General features: G+C 36.3%; 1 protein-coding gene across 4 annotated transcripts in view; it reads left to right on the top strand.

Moving 5' to 3' along the window:
* The window catches only part of DMD (dystrophin), an 895878-nt gene that overhangs the window by 655124 nt on the left and 223534 nt on the right, over nt 1-17220 (top strand). For all 4 annotated transcript variants that reach the window (XR_010068066.1, XM_063305215.1, XM_063305211.1 and 1 more), the window contains one exon: nt 14844-15046. Coding sequence is in view for 3 of the 4 variants with exons in the window: in XM_063305215.1 (XP_063161285.1) it covers nt 14844-15046 (203 nt within the window). In the remaining variant the exon portion in view is untranslated. The remainder of the gene's footprint in view (nt 1-14843; nt 15047-17220) is intronic.

Genomic DNA, 17220 nt, shown 5'->3' with positions numbered 1-17220 from the left:
CGGGATGAAACAAGGATGGTTAGTGAGGCATCTGCTGCCCCATTTAGTGGGACATGAGAATAAGTCCTCATCAGAATCTGCCTTCCTGTAACCCTAATTGCCCGGAGTCGCTCTCTGAGTGAGATGGATGGGGAATAAATTTGATGTATAAATAAATAAACTTAAATCCATTGTTCCATGTTTTGCCCTGTGTAACAATATAGTGTAGTTCTTATCCTTCCTTAATGAATTATAAAAATGATATATTCTTCCTCAAGCTGCTCTTTTCAAATCTAAATATTCTGTTTCTTCAGTCATAAAACTTTAATTCTAATCCACAGATCATTGTTGTTGCCCTTTTCTAAGGTTCTGAATCCTTCTTAAAAGTGTGGTGCCTAAAATGGGCACAGCACTCAAGGTAGAGGTTAACCAATTCAGAATAACATGGAACTCCTATTACCTATTATTTAAAAACTATATTTCTGTAAATATAGAGCCATTTGTCATTTTTGTAGCCACTTCAATCTTCAAATTCATTTTGAGATTTCAATCCACTACTGTCTCAAAACTACTATACAAGATCTTTGTTATAAGTACTATTACCAAGCCACATACTCCCTATGTAAAGATGTGCATTTGATTTCTGGTTGCTGAGTGAAAAACTTTGTATCTGGTGCTGCTGAATTTTATTCTGTAACTTTTGCTCCATTTTGCTAAAAAAATAAGGTTGTTTGGAATTTCAACATACACTTCAACTCCTTTTCTATTGCTTTTGTTCCTTGTGAAACAAGAAGAGATAGGCTCAAGAATAAATGGCTGATGAATAAATGTGGGCTGAATACAAAAGTGAGTGCCCTACCAAAAATATATATTGAGGTGGTTTGGTCTTAGAGAAAGAATAAATAGGTATTGCTGAAGGAAAAGACTGACAAAAGTAAGTTTAAAGAACAAAGGGCAATATATGAATCTGAGTATGGGTGTAGTGAATCAATGAAGAAGCATAATGAATCGTATTGGTGTAAATTGGAGTCAAATTGTGATTGAAATCTTAAATTCAAGGACTAGTTTCTCACATATATTAAACGCTTTGAACAGAACTTGAAAATTATGCATGAAGGTCAATTTGCAAAAGCTTAATAATTTTCTCTTCTTTTTCATTTCCTCACCAGTGTAGAAGTTTTCAGAATAGTTGAATGGGTTATAGCATTAACACATGAGAGTCCACTCTTGTGGATGTGCCAGCATGCATCAAAAAGTGCTTGAGAAAAAAATATAAATACCCAGCTATTTTCCATTTTTCTGAAAATATAAAAATGCATGAATCTTATCTGCTGATATATATATATATATATATATATATATATATATATATATATATATGCATCTCTTTAATTTTAATATTTTAAATCTGTTTAAGAGAAATAGCCAAATTGTTCTGAATCTGTGATATATACTCATGGTAGACATTATGATGATTGAAATTTCAGAGATAAATGATTGTAGAAATAAACCAAGTACTGGTTTTTTTAAAATCAGTTGAGATTTACATCTGTAATCCCACTAGAAGTGTAACTTTAGTAAGATCTGGCAAGCCCTAGCAATAATTACATGTTTAAATATCATTAATAAAGTTAACTCAGCTTGAACATACTGCTCCATTCAATATATTTCTCAAGATAAACTATATTAAACTTAAGGGTTTTTTATTTATAAATCATTCTTATGTTAATATTTATTACAAATGTTTCTTAGAATTGCATTCAAGGTGACTGATTATCTTACAGAAAACATGCCAACAGTCTACCACTATGAAATTTTAGGTGGTTATTATGTGTATCACAAATATTTCCATTTGTAACGAATCCCTAGTCATATTTGACTGCTCATTCAGTCTGGCAGCTAATTTACTTATATTTTTCACAGAAAGAGGCAGAAGGAGGTAGGAAGTAACATCACCAGCGGCATATATTTTCACAAATGCATTGCATCCTTATCAGGGATCAGGTTAAAGGTGAAAAAAGAAAATGTAATGATACACTGCTAGGTTAAAGAAGACATAGGTTTACCTCCAGCCTTTAAACCAGGGACAGGATCTTGACAGTCTGCTGTTGAAGTTAGAACTTGCAACTTATCTGCTGAGAAAATGCCATGAGACAAAGACCCTCTTAAAACAACCATCAGTTTATGTCCTTCTTCCATCACCATGAACCAAAGGGTGGCTGAAGGCTTCAGACTTGATTAGCCACAGAACTCCTTCTGGCCATGGAAGGAACATACTTTCATTTTCCCATGTCAATGGTCAAAACACTCAGCATTACAAGAAACAGCAACTTTAGGTAGCAGGCCTCCATCATAAAGCATTAGGCAATGCCTGACCAAGTTATTCAAAAATAGAACCTTTTGGAGTCGGCAGCATCTATATTTGTAAAATAAATAAATAAACAGGCAAGCAAGCCAGGGCAGGGTAAAGAGAAGTTCTCTTTGAGATTATTCCACCCAACAGAGGTTCTGGGACTGAGAGGGAGAGAAGTGTCATCTAGACAAGACAAGAACCAAATATCTAGTGTATTGAGATGCTAGAGCTATTTAATCTGCTCCACAAATTTAAGACCAGTACAAAAGAATCAGGAAAGAAGAATGGTTGTGGTCCTGGGCAATGGTAAATATTCAGTACTGAAGACTTGCATGAGAAGGTAAAGCAGACTAAAAGTACCTTATTTCCAGCAACTGAGGTTACCTCTGTCACTGCCTTATAAACGTCAAGCTCTCCTTGGCAGGCTCTAACTTGGCTAAAGCTTCCCCAAAATTCAGTACAACCATTTCTAACAGTGGATGCTTCTTACTATCATGTCAGTTATTCCAACTTGTAAAGTCTTGGATATCATTCTAGTGCTTTTTCCTTCCAACTTTTACATAGCTTAACAGAAGCCCTGCTTTATGCTTTTCACAGTCTGTGATAACAGCCAGTTGTTTCTTGACTTTCCCCAAATTCTTGCCCAGTCAGCTATAACTCCAATGTTATCTCTTACAATAAAGCTTCCAGAAACTGTCTCCTCTTCGTCTAAGCTGGTGGTCGTTTTTCTAATGCTCAAGGAAGTGCTCATACCCACAGAACTCAGCCCTATAGTCTGTCACCTTCCTACAGTTCATCATTGGCAGCAGTGGCATTGCGTAGGGCTCAGAGCTGTAGATCACTGATTTTACTAAAGCTGTCTCATGAACTGATTGTATTTTTGTTGTATTATCTTTCCTTCTGTTGCAAAGAACACAAGGCAGACAGGACACAAGTCTGCTTGAACATCTGCCAGTATGACAAATACCATATATATTGTATAAGGCAGGTTAAAACTTAAGCTAATGAAAGCAATGTGCCTTGCTTCATTGTTTCTTTTAGACAACGCTGATTTTCTGAGTAACTTAATATTTTGTTATTGTGCTATGCATGCATATTCTGATCTCCTTCCTATCTCAGACTTCAGCCCACACTCTGATATTTCTGTTATTTTCTAAAGTAAATGCTTTTATTGAATAGCATCAGATACAGAATATCTCTTCAGGCACAGTTCAAATGTGCAAGTTATACTGTACACACAAGGGGAAGAGAAGAAATGCCTCCCTTTCTTTCCTATCACCATCTTCATATAAAGAATGGTGACTGCAGTCAGTAATATCTTACTATGGAGACTTTCTACAGTATTGAAATGCTTGATTTTTCATGGTCCCAGAATTGCATAGTAAGTTCTTAGAAAGGGGAAAATTTCCCTTACAGCAGTGACACAAGATGTATATACCCTACAGTGCAAATGTTCACAAGAACCAGACTGAGTTCTAAAAGCAACCAGAGCACAGCAGATTAATGGTGCTATTCCAACTGGACTCCTGGGCCTGCAATATATATTTTTCTCCACTGTCCATCCTCATGCTGTTTATAACTGTACTGATTGTCTAGCAACTTCCGAAGGCACAAAAAGACTAGCAGTCTTCCAGTGGATCAGCTAACAGTAATATGGCCACAGTAATATGTTTCTAAGCTTGTTACAGACTTGATATGACTGGAATGAAGAACATGCTTTCCTCACCATGTGCAGAGAGAGAACAGTATGAACAGCAGCTGCCTATAAACTTTGATACTCCGGGTGTGCTTGACTTAGGCACTGAAAAGAAGAGAGGTGGTGCTTCCATGGTGCTGTTCTTCCTGTGCCTTACCTTCACTTCCCTCTCACCCCATCTTTGAGAACACAAATCAAGCTACTCAAATAATCATAACCTGTGTATGCAGCAAATAGTGAAATGTGTGGCCATTCCATTTTGTGTGGCTATCCTGTGATCCTGCAGTACAAACGTTCAAGTATTCTGAGGTTATAGTTGAGCAACATTACTATAAGTCACCGACAGACAGCTCACCTTCATGCCTGCTAGATCATCACTGTATACTGCCTGCACTGTTATCATCACTGTACCTGCAGACATCTTCTTTGACGCCTACCAGTCTATCACAAGAAACTTCAGTTTTTGTTTTAGGTTCTTTTAGCTTACAGTCATTTTATTAAAAATTACAATTAAAAAGATACAAACTAATACAAACTAAAAAAAAGAAAAAGAATAGAATAGAATAGAATAGAATAGAATAGAATAGAATAGAATAGAATAGAATAGAAAGAAAAAATAGTGCAGAAAAGAAAAAATAGAACAATGGAAAAGAAAGAAAAAATAAGCGTACAGGTAGTCCTTGAATTACAACCATTTGTTCAGCAACTTTGAAGTTACGACGGTGCTGAACGAATGTGGTTACAACTGGTCCTTGGAGTTTTGGCTGTCCCAGCATCCCCATGGTCACATGATTGTGATCTGGGTGCTTGGCAACCCATTCACACATACGACTGGTTGCCAAGCACCCTGCAATCATACAATCACCATTTGCAACCTTCCCTGCCAGCTTCCACAGAAAGTCAGTGGAAAAGCTGGCAGGAAAGGTCAGAATTTGTTAAGGTAAGTCTCTCCCATCTGTGTACCCTTCCCAGCTGTCTGTGCTCACACAGCACTGACCACTCAGACATCCCTGCGCACCCTCCCTGACCTGCACAGTGCCTCTAAACCTGCCAGAGACCACAACCTCATGAGGGGCAACTGTATGGAGCAATTGTGGGTGATCTCAAGTCCTCTCCTTGTCCAGAGAGGAATTACAGATGGTCTACTTGCTGGCTCTTCATTCTGCCATGGTCATCAATTCTGCTTTTCACTTTCCACTTCAGTTTGCCATTTCTTCCCCAGAAGTCCCAATAAACAAATAACTTTCCCATTCAGCTGTAATTAAATTATTTTCTCCAGGGTTTAAAATTTAGGCTTCTTTCTATTGGCCTTCTGAATTAACATATGCTTGTCAGGTTACTTTATAGCCTTCAGGGTTTGAGATATGTTTACCAAATGGTCCTCTGTAGCCTAGGAGCTATTGGATCTGCCTCACCAGCTTCAGCCATTGTACCCAGGCCCGCAACTAGGGTCTGTGTTATCCAGGGCAAACATGGATTCCGGGCTCCCCCCATGAGTTGGTGAGGGAAGTGTTAGCAAGTTTTATTATTCTATTATTCATTAAATTAATAAAACATTCAGTATACAAATACTATTTTGCCATTTTGCCCCCCCGCCAGCATGGCACCCAGGATACATGCCATTCTTGCCACCCTCAGTTGTGGCCCTGATTGTACCATCTCTCCTGCTTTCTTGTCCTTTTTTCTTGTGCCTCTTCTTCCATCTTGATTTTCTTTTCAACTGGAGTCGTCAAGATCTCCTTCTTTTCAGGCTCTCTGAACCTTCCGTCTCCAAACTCAGGACACCAGGAAGAAGGTAATTTTTCTTTTTCTTTTTCATCATCAGGAATTCCCAGAAGATGTCCTAACAGCCAGGAAACACGCTGAGACAAGGAACTGGTCTCTAATATTTATTGCTAGTACTTAACAGGAATCCTAACAAACTGAAGAAGCATGGGAAAACCCAGACATATAAACCCCAAAGGTTAAGGCGGTCCCGATCTGTGTCTCTTTGAATGGCTGACCAATTCCTCAGTGCTACGCATGCGCTTGACAGTCTGGATGGGAGCCCCCTGCTCGCCATCCTTACTCTGTCTTTCATCTTTGGGAAGAACAGTTCCTCTCTCTGCCCCTCTTGTTAATTGCCTTTCTCGAAGAAGTCTCCTGTTCCTCAGAGGCAAAACTGCTGGAGGGTTCAAAATCCTCATGGCATAGCTAGCTAGGCAGCTTGGGCTGGTGAGAATATTACAAATGGATGGATGTACCTTACATGTACTTTATCTGTCACTTTCCAAGAATGTTCAGTATTTGGGTCTCCATTTCAATAAATCAAATATTCCAGTCTGACATTCCTATGCCAAGAGTCCAAAAGATGTTCCACATCAAATTCTTCTTTCAGCCAAGAAGTTGGTGGGGGCAAAAACTGCATAAAGGCAAAGAGGACATTGAAGAAATAGGGAATTGTGGAAAACTGGATGAACTTGTAAAGTGGCTGCTATCTGTTATGAAAATACCCCCCTTTCCCAGAAGTACATTTTGCTGAAGACTATTTAGTTCAGCATTTTCTTATATTCCTTCCTATGTTTATCGCTTTATTTAAACCCATCGTCTTGCTTAATCTTCCAATAGGTTGGGTGGTATCTAGCAATCAGCATAAGGTCTCCCTTCTTATTTAGCAAGTTTCAGTAATAGGTTACAAACTTTTGGTTTTCTTTTGTTAGTTTTGTGCCTCCTGTTTGAAAGGGACTAGACCAGCAAACAAGCAATTAGATATATTGCTATTTGCTGGATTATTGTGTCTCTCTTTTTTTGTAGAAGGAGTGCTGAAAAAAGGACTGCAATTCTTACATGAGTAGCATTAATATTACAAGAGTAGCCTTCCTCCAAGTACATTCTTTTTGCTTTTTCAAGCAAAATCAGCATTTAAATACTCCTGAAAAGGCAATAGCAGCAATATACAAGCGCATGTTCCAAATATACCAATACAGGTTCAACACAGTAAGCACTGACAATACAGGGGTTTTGCATTTCTAAAGTTATATTAAGGTCAACATCCACAAGACAGAAAAACATGCATAGAGTGCATGCACACATACTCAAACTTATACCCCAGTTCATCTAATCAGTGAAATCAACCAAGATTATGTAGGTTTGTTTGGCATTTTAAGTTTTGGTGTAAATATGTAAGTATACTCATTCCTTGATTTATTTATGTATTTGTTTGTTTGTTTATTTATTTGAATTTTAAAATGCATCCTGAGGCTCAACACTCAGTGGATACAAGGACAGGCAATGAGGGCCCCCCATACACAAACTTTCATTTATGTAACAATGAACTACCTTTCTTCTGTAGAAAGCACAAAACAGAACGTACATGCAATCTGCAACTAATGTACAGTCTATTTTGCATATTGTGATAATTGTGCGGTAATTAGACAAATCAAGCACATTAATGGGGTAATTATTTGCTTTTTGTCTGTTCCCAGCAATTACAGCATCTCAGAAATTGGGAAGCATTTTCTTCCCTGGCCATTTGCTTTACATTTGCTGAGAGAAATGTAAAGCTTGCCAGGAGAGATGTAGGAAGCTGTGTGGTCTCAGTCTCCAGCACCCATGGCTTTGCATCTGTTCAGTTAATTTGCAACTAGATGTTCCAGACGTGGTAGGAGGCTCTTGATTTTATGCAAGACTTAAACCATGTAGATAGTTGTTCAAAACAAAACAAAACATCCTCTCTTAGCTTGTAACAAAGCTTGTATTTAGCTAGATGAACATGGATATTTCCCAAGTAAGCTGAAATAATTTAATTACCATAATTCATATGCCTATCTTTAGGCACATACCGTTGATTTTGCTAAGTTTTAATCATTTCATTGAGAAATACATGTGGAGTTGTTATATACATATAGATTTACAAAAAGCACAGACATTGTCCAGCTTTTAAATTTACTTATGACAATATAATTTTGGTCTCTTGGATTTTAGCATTTTACTATTGAGTAGCTATACTAAACACTTTAGCATGCTTTTGATTGGAGTGCTCAGGTGAAAGAGGAATATCAAGGGATGCCTTATTGCAGCAGGGCAAGGTTTACCAATTTTACCTTTTCCTGGATAAGGCTGGTCTGGTTCCATGATCCATGTGCTGGTTACCTTCTGAACAGATTATTGTTGTGTGCATTATGTGGTTCAGAATGTGGCTGGCTTCTGTCCACTATTATTTATTGGACTATCTGACATCTTTCCTGGTTCAATTGCAATATTAATTGTGAATCAAATTCACACTATTTGTTTAAACATACACATCTGTTATTTGCTTTTAGGGATATCTTGTCTGTTACGTTAAAAGGGGCTTTGTATTCATTTTCTATGGGACTTTTAGGAGTGCTGCCTAGAAGGAGGCATGGCTAAACCCAACTAGGATCAGGAATTTTTTGGTGGTAGCACCAACTCTGGAGAATTCCCTACCCCCAAGTGTATGATCATCATCCTCATTTGCTGATTGTAAGATAAATCTAAGGACCTCCTTAAGTAAACAAGCGTTCTCTTCTAATTTTGTACTCTATATTACTGTCTGATGGCTCATTCAGATTTTATGTTTGCTTTATAGGTTTTATTTATTGTTTTGCAATGTTTTAATTGATTAATTATTTCTGTTTAACATGTTTATATTTGTATTGTAAACCAACATTGGCTGGTTCACCAGGAGCAGGCAGTTTTAAAAAAAATATATGTCAATAATTCTATATTGTTTCTTTGCTCTCCCTCCCACCCTGCAGCCTTAAGGGCAGTAGTTCCAAATCCTAAAAAATACGCATTGATTTTGTATGATTCATATAGGGCTTGTTTTAATTTTTACATGTGGAAGCAATATTTATCAATTATATCTCCATACAATTTGTAATATCTAGATAATAACCTGGTAAGGATTTTGAATTTTACAGATGTGAGTACTGGGAGTATATGTTCTTTGAGTGAATGAACTAATTAATGAATAGATCATACAGAATGCCACTGTATATATAGTATGTTGTATTCTGTTTTGAGTTTTCATTTGATTTGATTATGAATTTTAATTTGGTTTTATTTTATTTGAATAGTTTTAGTTTTGGTTGTCTCCAGATAAACAAGATTGTTTACACTTTTCTTAAAATGTGTAATCACACATTTCCAGGATAAGTGTGACTGTATTTGGAGACTAAGGATCACAATCCATGGCACTCAGATATATTTCAGTCATAACAATGGGCTTTGCCACAATTGTGACAACTGTTGTCATTATTAAACTTTATTTTAATATAACAATCAAATAAAACATTTATTATGGCCATAGATCAGTGTAAGTGGGGGTGGGGTACAGTATTAAAAAGAAGCATGAGAGAAGATAGAGATAGAGATATATATCAAGAGTAAAAATGAAAAGCTAAAAAAGAATTATAAAAAGCTAGAAGATATAAAAGATATATAAGTTGAAAACTAGAGAGAGAGAGAATCTAAAAGAAAGGGTAAGAGCATTAGATAAGTGTAGGGGAGCATAAAAAGTTATCATGTAGAAGCTATATCTATCAAGTTACAGAGCACTCTAATATGGCAGATTAGATGTTCATTAGATGTAAAGTTCAGCCCTGAGCACAAATCATCTTCTGATACATTTTGAGTGCTACTGCCCAGAACCGGCAACACTGTACTAACAGGGTTGGTATCTGAAAGCAATAGTGTAAAAATGTTCTGTGTGGCCTGGGTATTCATATAGTAATGGTAAGATGAGACTAGTTCAAATGTCTCTGTAGTACAGACACTGGAAAAGCACAGGCGCTGTGTTTCTGTGTGTCCAGAGTCATAGGAACATTGCCTCTCTAAGGAATTTTCCTTGTATTGGCCTTCAAGGAAAGCTGAGGGAAGGGCATGATATCATGCCAGAGTAAAGGCCCTTCTGTGTTTAATCACTTCAAGTTTATTTAGGTACACCATGGGAGAGGCAGGTGCTGTAGTACAAGGCACTGTTCCATGGTGGATTAGCCTTCCCTAAAGCCTGGTCCTTTACAAATATGTTTTCTTGTTCCAGCCATTCCTGAAATTTACATTATAAATGTCTTGCATAGAGCTTGCTGATGGTGTTGAGGAGGCTAGTCAATCTATAATTAGCAGAATCATCCCATATATATATATATATACATACATACATACATACATACACACACACACACACACATACATACATACATACACACATACATACACACACATGTGTGCACACACACACGTGCATACATACACAGATGTGTGCATGCATGCATGCATACACACACACACACACACATACACACACACACATACATACATATATACTGTATATATTGATATATTGATATATATTTTAAATGATTGCAAACCCCAGTTCTTGGGGATTCAGCCATAGGTCTCAATACAGGTAAAGAGTGAGGCCAGAGTAAAGGCCCAGGTAGTTTTTAATGGCCTCTGAAGAGATTAGGTCTTCCCTTGGGGCCTTCCTGATGTTATTTGGGTAACAGGGTTCTTGATCTGTGACACTGACAGTGGAGTCCACATTGGCAGGTCTTCTATAGCAAAGTTAGGGCATCCACTTTCAGTCGGGGTATCCATGTAGAGTTCTCAAAAATATGTCTCTCAGGTCACAGGGGGGATTTGATGATCCACGATCAATGGCCCAGTGCTTTAGGAGCTTAATGTGGTATACCAGGAGGCAGTCATTGGATCTGATTGCCTGAATTTGTCACATCCAGTGTTTTCCATGGCTTTCCTTTTCTTGCACAACAGTTGTTGTTTATAGCATCTCTTCTGCTGGAGGAGGTCAAGTGCAGCTGTTGATTCAATATGGGTACATAAGCCTAGTAAGTGGTAGTAAGAGGTTTTTTTTGACATTAACACAATCCTTTTCAAACCATGGAGTTGTGCTGTTGTTGCCTCAAGGCTGCATTGCTATTATGGATTAGATACTGTTCAAGTTCTTGGAGAAGGGTGCTATAGTTCTTCAAGAATGCCTCAGGTGACTCGACTGATGTCAGAGTAGACTAAAAGCATTGTAGGTGATCTGAGGCCAGTAGCTCAGTTATCAATTGATTTTGCCAAGGGGTTCACTTGGCTCAGCAGTAAGTTCTTCCTGCTGGCAATATAAAGGATTAGGGTTAGGAATTTCACACATTTATGTTTCTTCATTCAAGAACATTCCAGTGCCCAATTGAGCAATAAATGTCATGTTTTATTTCTTTTCTCCACCAGCCTTTGGAGAATTTCACCTACATTATTCTGCTGTGCTATGAGAGTAATTATTATATACAATGACATGCATACTTTGCATATTTAAGACTAGACTTATGTGTATAGATTCCAAGCTCCTGTTCTCCTTTGTCAAACTCTTATTCAGTGTTGAAATATGCTAATTTTTGTTTCTTTATGTTCTATTTGGTCATCATTTTGTAAGATACTTTGTTGAGTCTCTAATTTCTAAATGGAAATATGCCTGTAGCCATAATTTCTAACTGAAAACATAGATAAGAAATATGATAATCAAATGTTCAACTTAAAAAAAGCATTTCCTATGTCTGTTTAAAAAGTAGTAGTATTAATTTTACTTATAATGTATCTACAACTAAGCATAGTAAAATTGTAGGATAAAGACAGTAATAATGTTATAGCATATTGTAGTCATCTATAAAAAAACTATATAGTTTATAGCCTTGTAAACTATAATAAAAAAGGCCCACAACACATAATAAAATCAACATATGTACATTAGTAAGTGAAAAATAGTTAAAGAACCCAAGTTAAAAAAAAACATTTTAGTGTTGTTTTTACTTTAAAAAGCTAAAGCAGTTCAAATTTTATTTTTTTAAAGAATTTTATTAAGTTTGAAGCAAAGATAAAAACTACAAAAAAGCAAAAAACTTTTTTGAAAGTTTTTATCTTTGTTAAGAAAAGAAAAAAGGGAAGAAAAAACCAAAAGAGTGTAAAACACAAGAAAAAAGCTAAAGCAGCTCAAATTTTCTTTTTTTATTTTATTAAGTTTGAAACAAAGATAAAAATTACAAAATTTTACTTATAATTATTCATAATATACTTTTGAAGATTACATAAAGAGGTGGCTTTCAACAACAAGAAGATACAGCAATTTCTATAATCAATCCCTTACTCTATATCAAACCAAGATCAGATTATTTCTATAAATCATTCTATTAGCACATTATAAAAATCACTAAATACAATTGCTCCTTCCCTTTATATTAAAAGAAAAAGAAATATATAGACCTCCAAATCAATTTTGCCCCCCCAAATTATTTAATTTTTCCTTTCTACCAGTATTCTATCTATTTCTGTCCACTATAATAGAAATCAAACATTTAAATAAAAACATTTAAATTGTTTACTTTTATAATTAATAATACTATAACAATCTTAACCATATTAAACCTAAAACCAAGCAAATATTATTATATCTTATAAATCTTAAAAATCAAACAACTCTAAAAACAACCCAGTAAATCTTAATCCAAATAATTAAAGAAAGATAAAATCATATAAGCCTTAATATCAATTCAAATAAACATTTTTAATTCTCTATCCCACCTCAAAATAAACCAAAACATTTACATAACTCCATATTACACACAAGGCATTTTTCATACAGAAATCAAACAGCCCAACTGCCCCCCTTGGAAACTCAGACTTCTCAGTAAAAGAGAAAAAAAAAAGCTCCCACAGAACACAGCTTCTTCTTTCCTATAACATTCCATCAAAAAAACAACTGCATTTGTGATTTGCAATTCAGTCTGTTCTTTTACCTCCTTCAATACCAAAATCTGGTCATCTGGCACAACAAGAGCTTCAGTTTCACTGTCGGTAGAAACATCTCCTTCTTTCTTAGATTCAACTTCTTCCACAACCTCCTCAGCATTTTTAAAGCTGATATTTTCTGCAATGTCCCGAATATCTTGCAGAATATCATAAAAGATCTGTTTAAAGATCTGTTTAAACTCACAGCAAAGCTCACAACAGAACTCTAAGAAAATCTCCTTGAAATCCTCCATGTTTCGTGGCACCCCTTGGGTACTTGACTCTGGCGTGGCTGGTCCATGAAGTCATGAAGAGTCGGAAGTGACTGAACGAATAAACAACAACAAGATACATGACTGGCAAACGTAGGAGTTAATGAGTTAATAGAAGATCTCCGAAAGGTGTTGACACAGGAGAAAGTATGCTAACAAGCAGCTCTCAGAGAAAGTGAGCAGAAAACTGAAGATTAGAAACAGCAGATTCAATGTGTAGGAAAATGTTAAATCCTTCAAATTCAATACAAAAATAATAGCAGGGAGATTATTTATTTTCAATCCTCCTCACTGTCCAAATGGGAAAACAAGCCAAAGCTTAAAAAGATTTTTGAAAATTAATCCCAGAAATAACGACAAATACCAAGAGAGATCATTTCTCCTTGCTGTCTCTCTTAGGTACATAACTGAATATAAATTGGGTGATTTAGAAATGGGGTGGCTTGACCTAGTGTCCCTTAAGGCTACAGCGTGGCTTGGAAATAATGACGTCCCAGCATCCCGGCAACTCTTACCTGAGCAGCGCAAACACTGTTTGCAATTCTCAGACTGCAAGTTGTTATTGCAGAGGACAGATGGGATGATTCCAAGCATTTTCTTTGTCTGTGAAAATGCTCCGGGTTTCAGGAAAAAACCTGCCCACCCCCCCCAAAAAACCCAGCTGCTGTCAGTTCTGTCCACGGAACTTGTAGACACAGCTGTTCAGTAAGCCATGTCCCCACAAGTCCAGCAGCTCAAGTTTTCTTAGCCTTATGCAAAAAGGTTATAATTAAAGCTCTAGACAGCCTTATACAGTGCAGTAAAAAGCAGCTATTTCTAAATAATTTAATATGGTATAAAGTAGTGTGATATTGTTTAGCTGGCATAAGATGCCTATGAATGTGTAGCATGTAGAATACTATTTGTAGTCTCTGCTACCATTAGACATTTTGAAATAGCCTATAATCTGTTTTAGGGTTTCAGATACCCATAAAAGGGCCATGCAATATGATTCCAGATTTAGGAAATGCTTACTTTTTATGTGATACTGTTATTGGGTTTTGTTTTTAGGAAACCCTGATGTTCCTGATTTTCCTAGCTAGAAAATGATTCATATTGTAATCATGGGAAGAAACTGTATGTTTAGGAGTAATATATAAATATGATAAATAAATACAAAAATTTGTTTGTGGAATGTAAAGTGAAACAAAAACTTCTCATATAATGGAATGGGGATAGAGAAATTTCTGATAAATGTGAAGGTTGGATTTACATTTATATTTTAAAATAAGCCTAACTGTTAGGGAAGGCAGCGGGGCTCTTAGTCTCTTCCCATCCCCTTTTGAATCTGTTCATCTTCCTGTACCAGATCATCATGGAAACAGTACTAGAGGGTACTGGAACATCAGTCAGCTTGGAGGAAATCAGAAGCTAGCTTATCTCTTCCATGGTAATATGGCACTAAAAAAATGCAGGTATAAGGAAGTCAGAAAGCTACAGAGAAATAGACTAACTCAATTGTTTCATCTGCAAATTAAGTTATGCCTCCCTCCTCTCCAGATAAGAGCCATTTTGCAAGGCTATAATTATGCCTAGATGCACATAAATGCATATTAATTATTAAAACAAAACAAAAAAGTTGAGTATCACTGCTAATGAGGACATTTGAAATAAATAAATAAATAATAATGCTCAAATGATTACTATTGCAAGAATTATATTAATGTACTCTCCCCTTTTCAGTAACTTTTTAACCAAACTGTTACTGTGGTTACAGAAACTCTAGTAACCAAGGAAACGACCATCTCCAAACAAGAAATGCCATCATCTTTGCTTCTGGAGGTACCAGCCCTGGCTGATTTCAATAAGGCCTGGGCAAATCTCAATGACTGGCTTTCTTTACTGGATCGAATGATAAAATCCCAGATAGTCACTGTGGGTGATCTTGATGAAATCAATAACATGATCATCAAACAAAAGGTACGTAAAATATGTAGATACTGATTTTTCTATGTATTAATACAAATAGCTACAATTACATGTCTATAAATGTAAAAAAAATAAAATATTTTGCATTCATGTTTTTTAGCAAACCTGTTTTAAATACAGATCTGATCTGATTATTTGTCTTTTTTCATACAAGTGTTTACATACTTGCAAAATGTTGTGAATACAGGTAAAAAATAAAACTCAGTCTATATATTGTCTTTAGTGGACCAATTTTTCTTATGTTTGGATTCTATGACAAATTATAGTCAAAATCAGTATATAAGTTGAACAGTAAATGATACATGCAAATCATTCTTTGCCTTTGTGTGTTGGAATATTTTTCTAAAAATTTATAACCCTATTATTAAAAAGATTCTCAATCCCCATTTTCAAAACGAGCATCTGATCAACAGAAGTGTTTTGTCAGCAAATAATTTTAATTACTACTTACCTTTTTAAAACAGAAAAATATAGAAATCTATATGCATCTCTCCATTGATTGATTGATTGATTGCCTTAAAGTAATTACCTGTCTGCCAAATCTAACACTGTTCAATATAAAAGCTACAGTTTGCATGAGCATAACTGTATGGGGTATATTTTCTAACATTCTAGTATTTTTTTATCTTTCGGTGCTTTGTTTTGTTTTTTGGCTTTTTGTATTGTTTTGTTTTATTATGCAACATTGTCGTTATTTCCTTCTAGTGAAAAAAAAATGCAGTTTAAAATATTTGAAATTGTGGAGTCCTTGGTGCTCTCTGAGCTTGGTTGTTTGCTTGCAGACGTTTCATTACCCAATGAGGTAACATCATCAGTGCTAGTAAGTGTGGGCTTTGCTCCCTGTTTATACACAGTAGCTTGCCCTGCCAGTGTTGGTGGGGTGTGGTTTTCTCCTTGGGAGCTCCTTGATTAGGGTCTTGTTTTCTGCTTGATTGTTTGGTGTTCATCCCTGCTTATCTGGGTGCAGGCTGCTGTGTTCTAGTCTTGGTTTCCTTCTTAGCTTTTTTACTGTCTCTTTTGATTGGTGTGTAAATGAAGTTTATCTCTATGTGTTTATTGATGTCTGTGTGTCTATTGTCTATGTCGAACACCCAAAAAAGGAAACAGACTGCCTCTACAACATCTTCCAACAAAATGGATACCCACACAACTTTATCAAAGAGGGCCTGACCACACAACCTACTACAGCACAACCAACACAAGCTATGAAAAGGATAACACTACCATACATCAAAAAACATCTCAGAAACAACCAACAGACTAAACAACCAACTACATGGCATCACTGTAGCACACAAACCAACTAAAGCCCTCAAAAGCATCTTAAGAAAGCCAAAAGACCCAGTAGGCCAAGGGAAAAAAAAAAGGAGTCATCTACAACGTACTGTGTAAAGACTGTAATAACCACTATCTAGGACATATAGTCAGAAGACTAGCAGAGTGCATCCATGAACACCAACCAGCAGTCAGAAGACACAATGAAAACTCTTAATTTCACAACAGACTCAACCATAGTTTCAACTGGGAAACTGTGAGCATCCTAAACCAAGCTAAATCCAAAAAGACTAGGGAATTGCTGGAAGCTTGGCATTCAGGCAAATCAGCCATCAATAGACACAGAGAGATAAATCACATTTACAAACCATTCAAAAGAGACAATAAAAAAGCTAAGAAGGAAACATATCCTCTCCAGGAGCCTACATCCAGATAAACAGGGATTAACACCAGACAAAACATCAAGCAAAAAACAATACCCTAATCAAGGAACTACCAAAGAGGAAACCACACCACAAACACTGGCAGGGCAAGTTACTGTGTATAAGCAGGGAGCAAACCCCACACTCACTAGCACTGCAGATGTTACCTAGTCGGGCAGTTAAATGTCTGCAAGGAAACAACCAAGCTCAGAGGGTACCAAGGACTCCACAGTTCAGCCCTGAGCTACAGATATTCTCTTCTATCAGAATATTTGACATTGTTTTCTCTATTTATATATCTGTAGAACAAAAGAACAGAAGATTAAATGTTTAAATTAAGAGCAATGAAAGCTATGACTATTTTAGTGATATTTTAAATTTGCCATAAGGATTTCAGTAGTTACATTTCCCCCAATATTACTACGGTTAACTTGTTATGACTTCCACTCCCCTTTCTGTTAAGGGTAG

This window comes from Candoia aspera, chromosome 5, assembly GCF_035149785.1.
Source record: "Candoia aspera isolate rCanAsp1 chromosome 5, rCanAsp1.hap2, whole genome shotgun sequence".
Classification (NCBI taxonomy): Eukaryota; Metazoa; Chordata; class Lepidosauria; order Squamata; family Boidae; genus Candoia; species Candoia aspera.
This window is presented reverse-complemented; position numbering and strand designations above follow the sequence as displayed.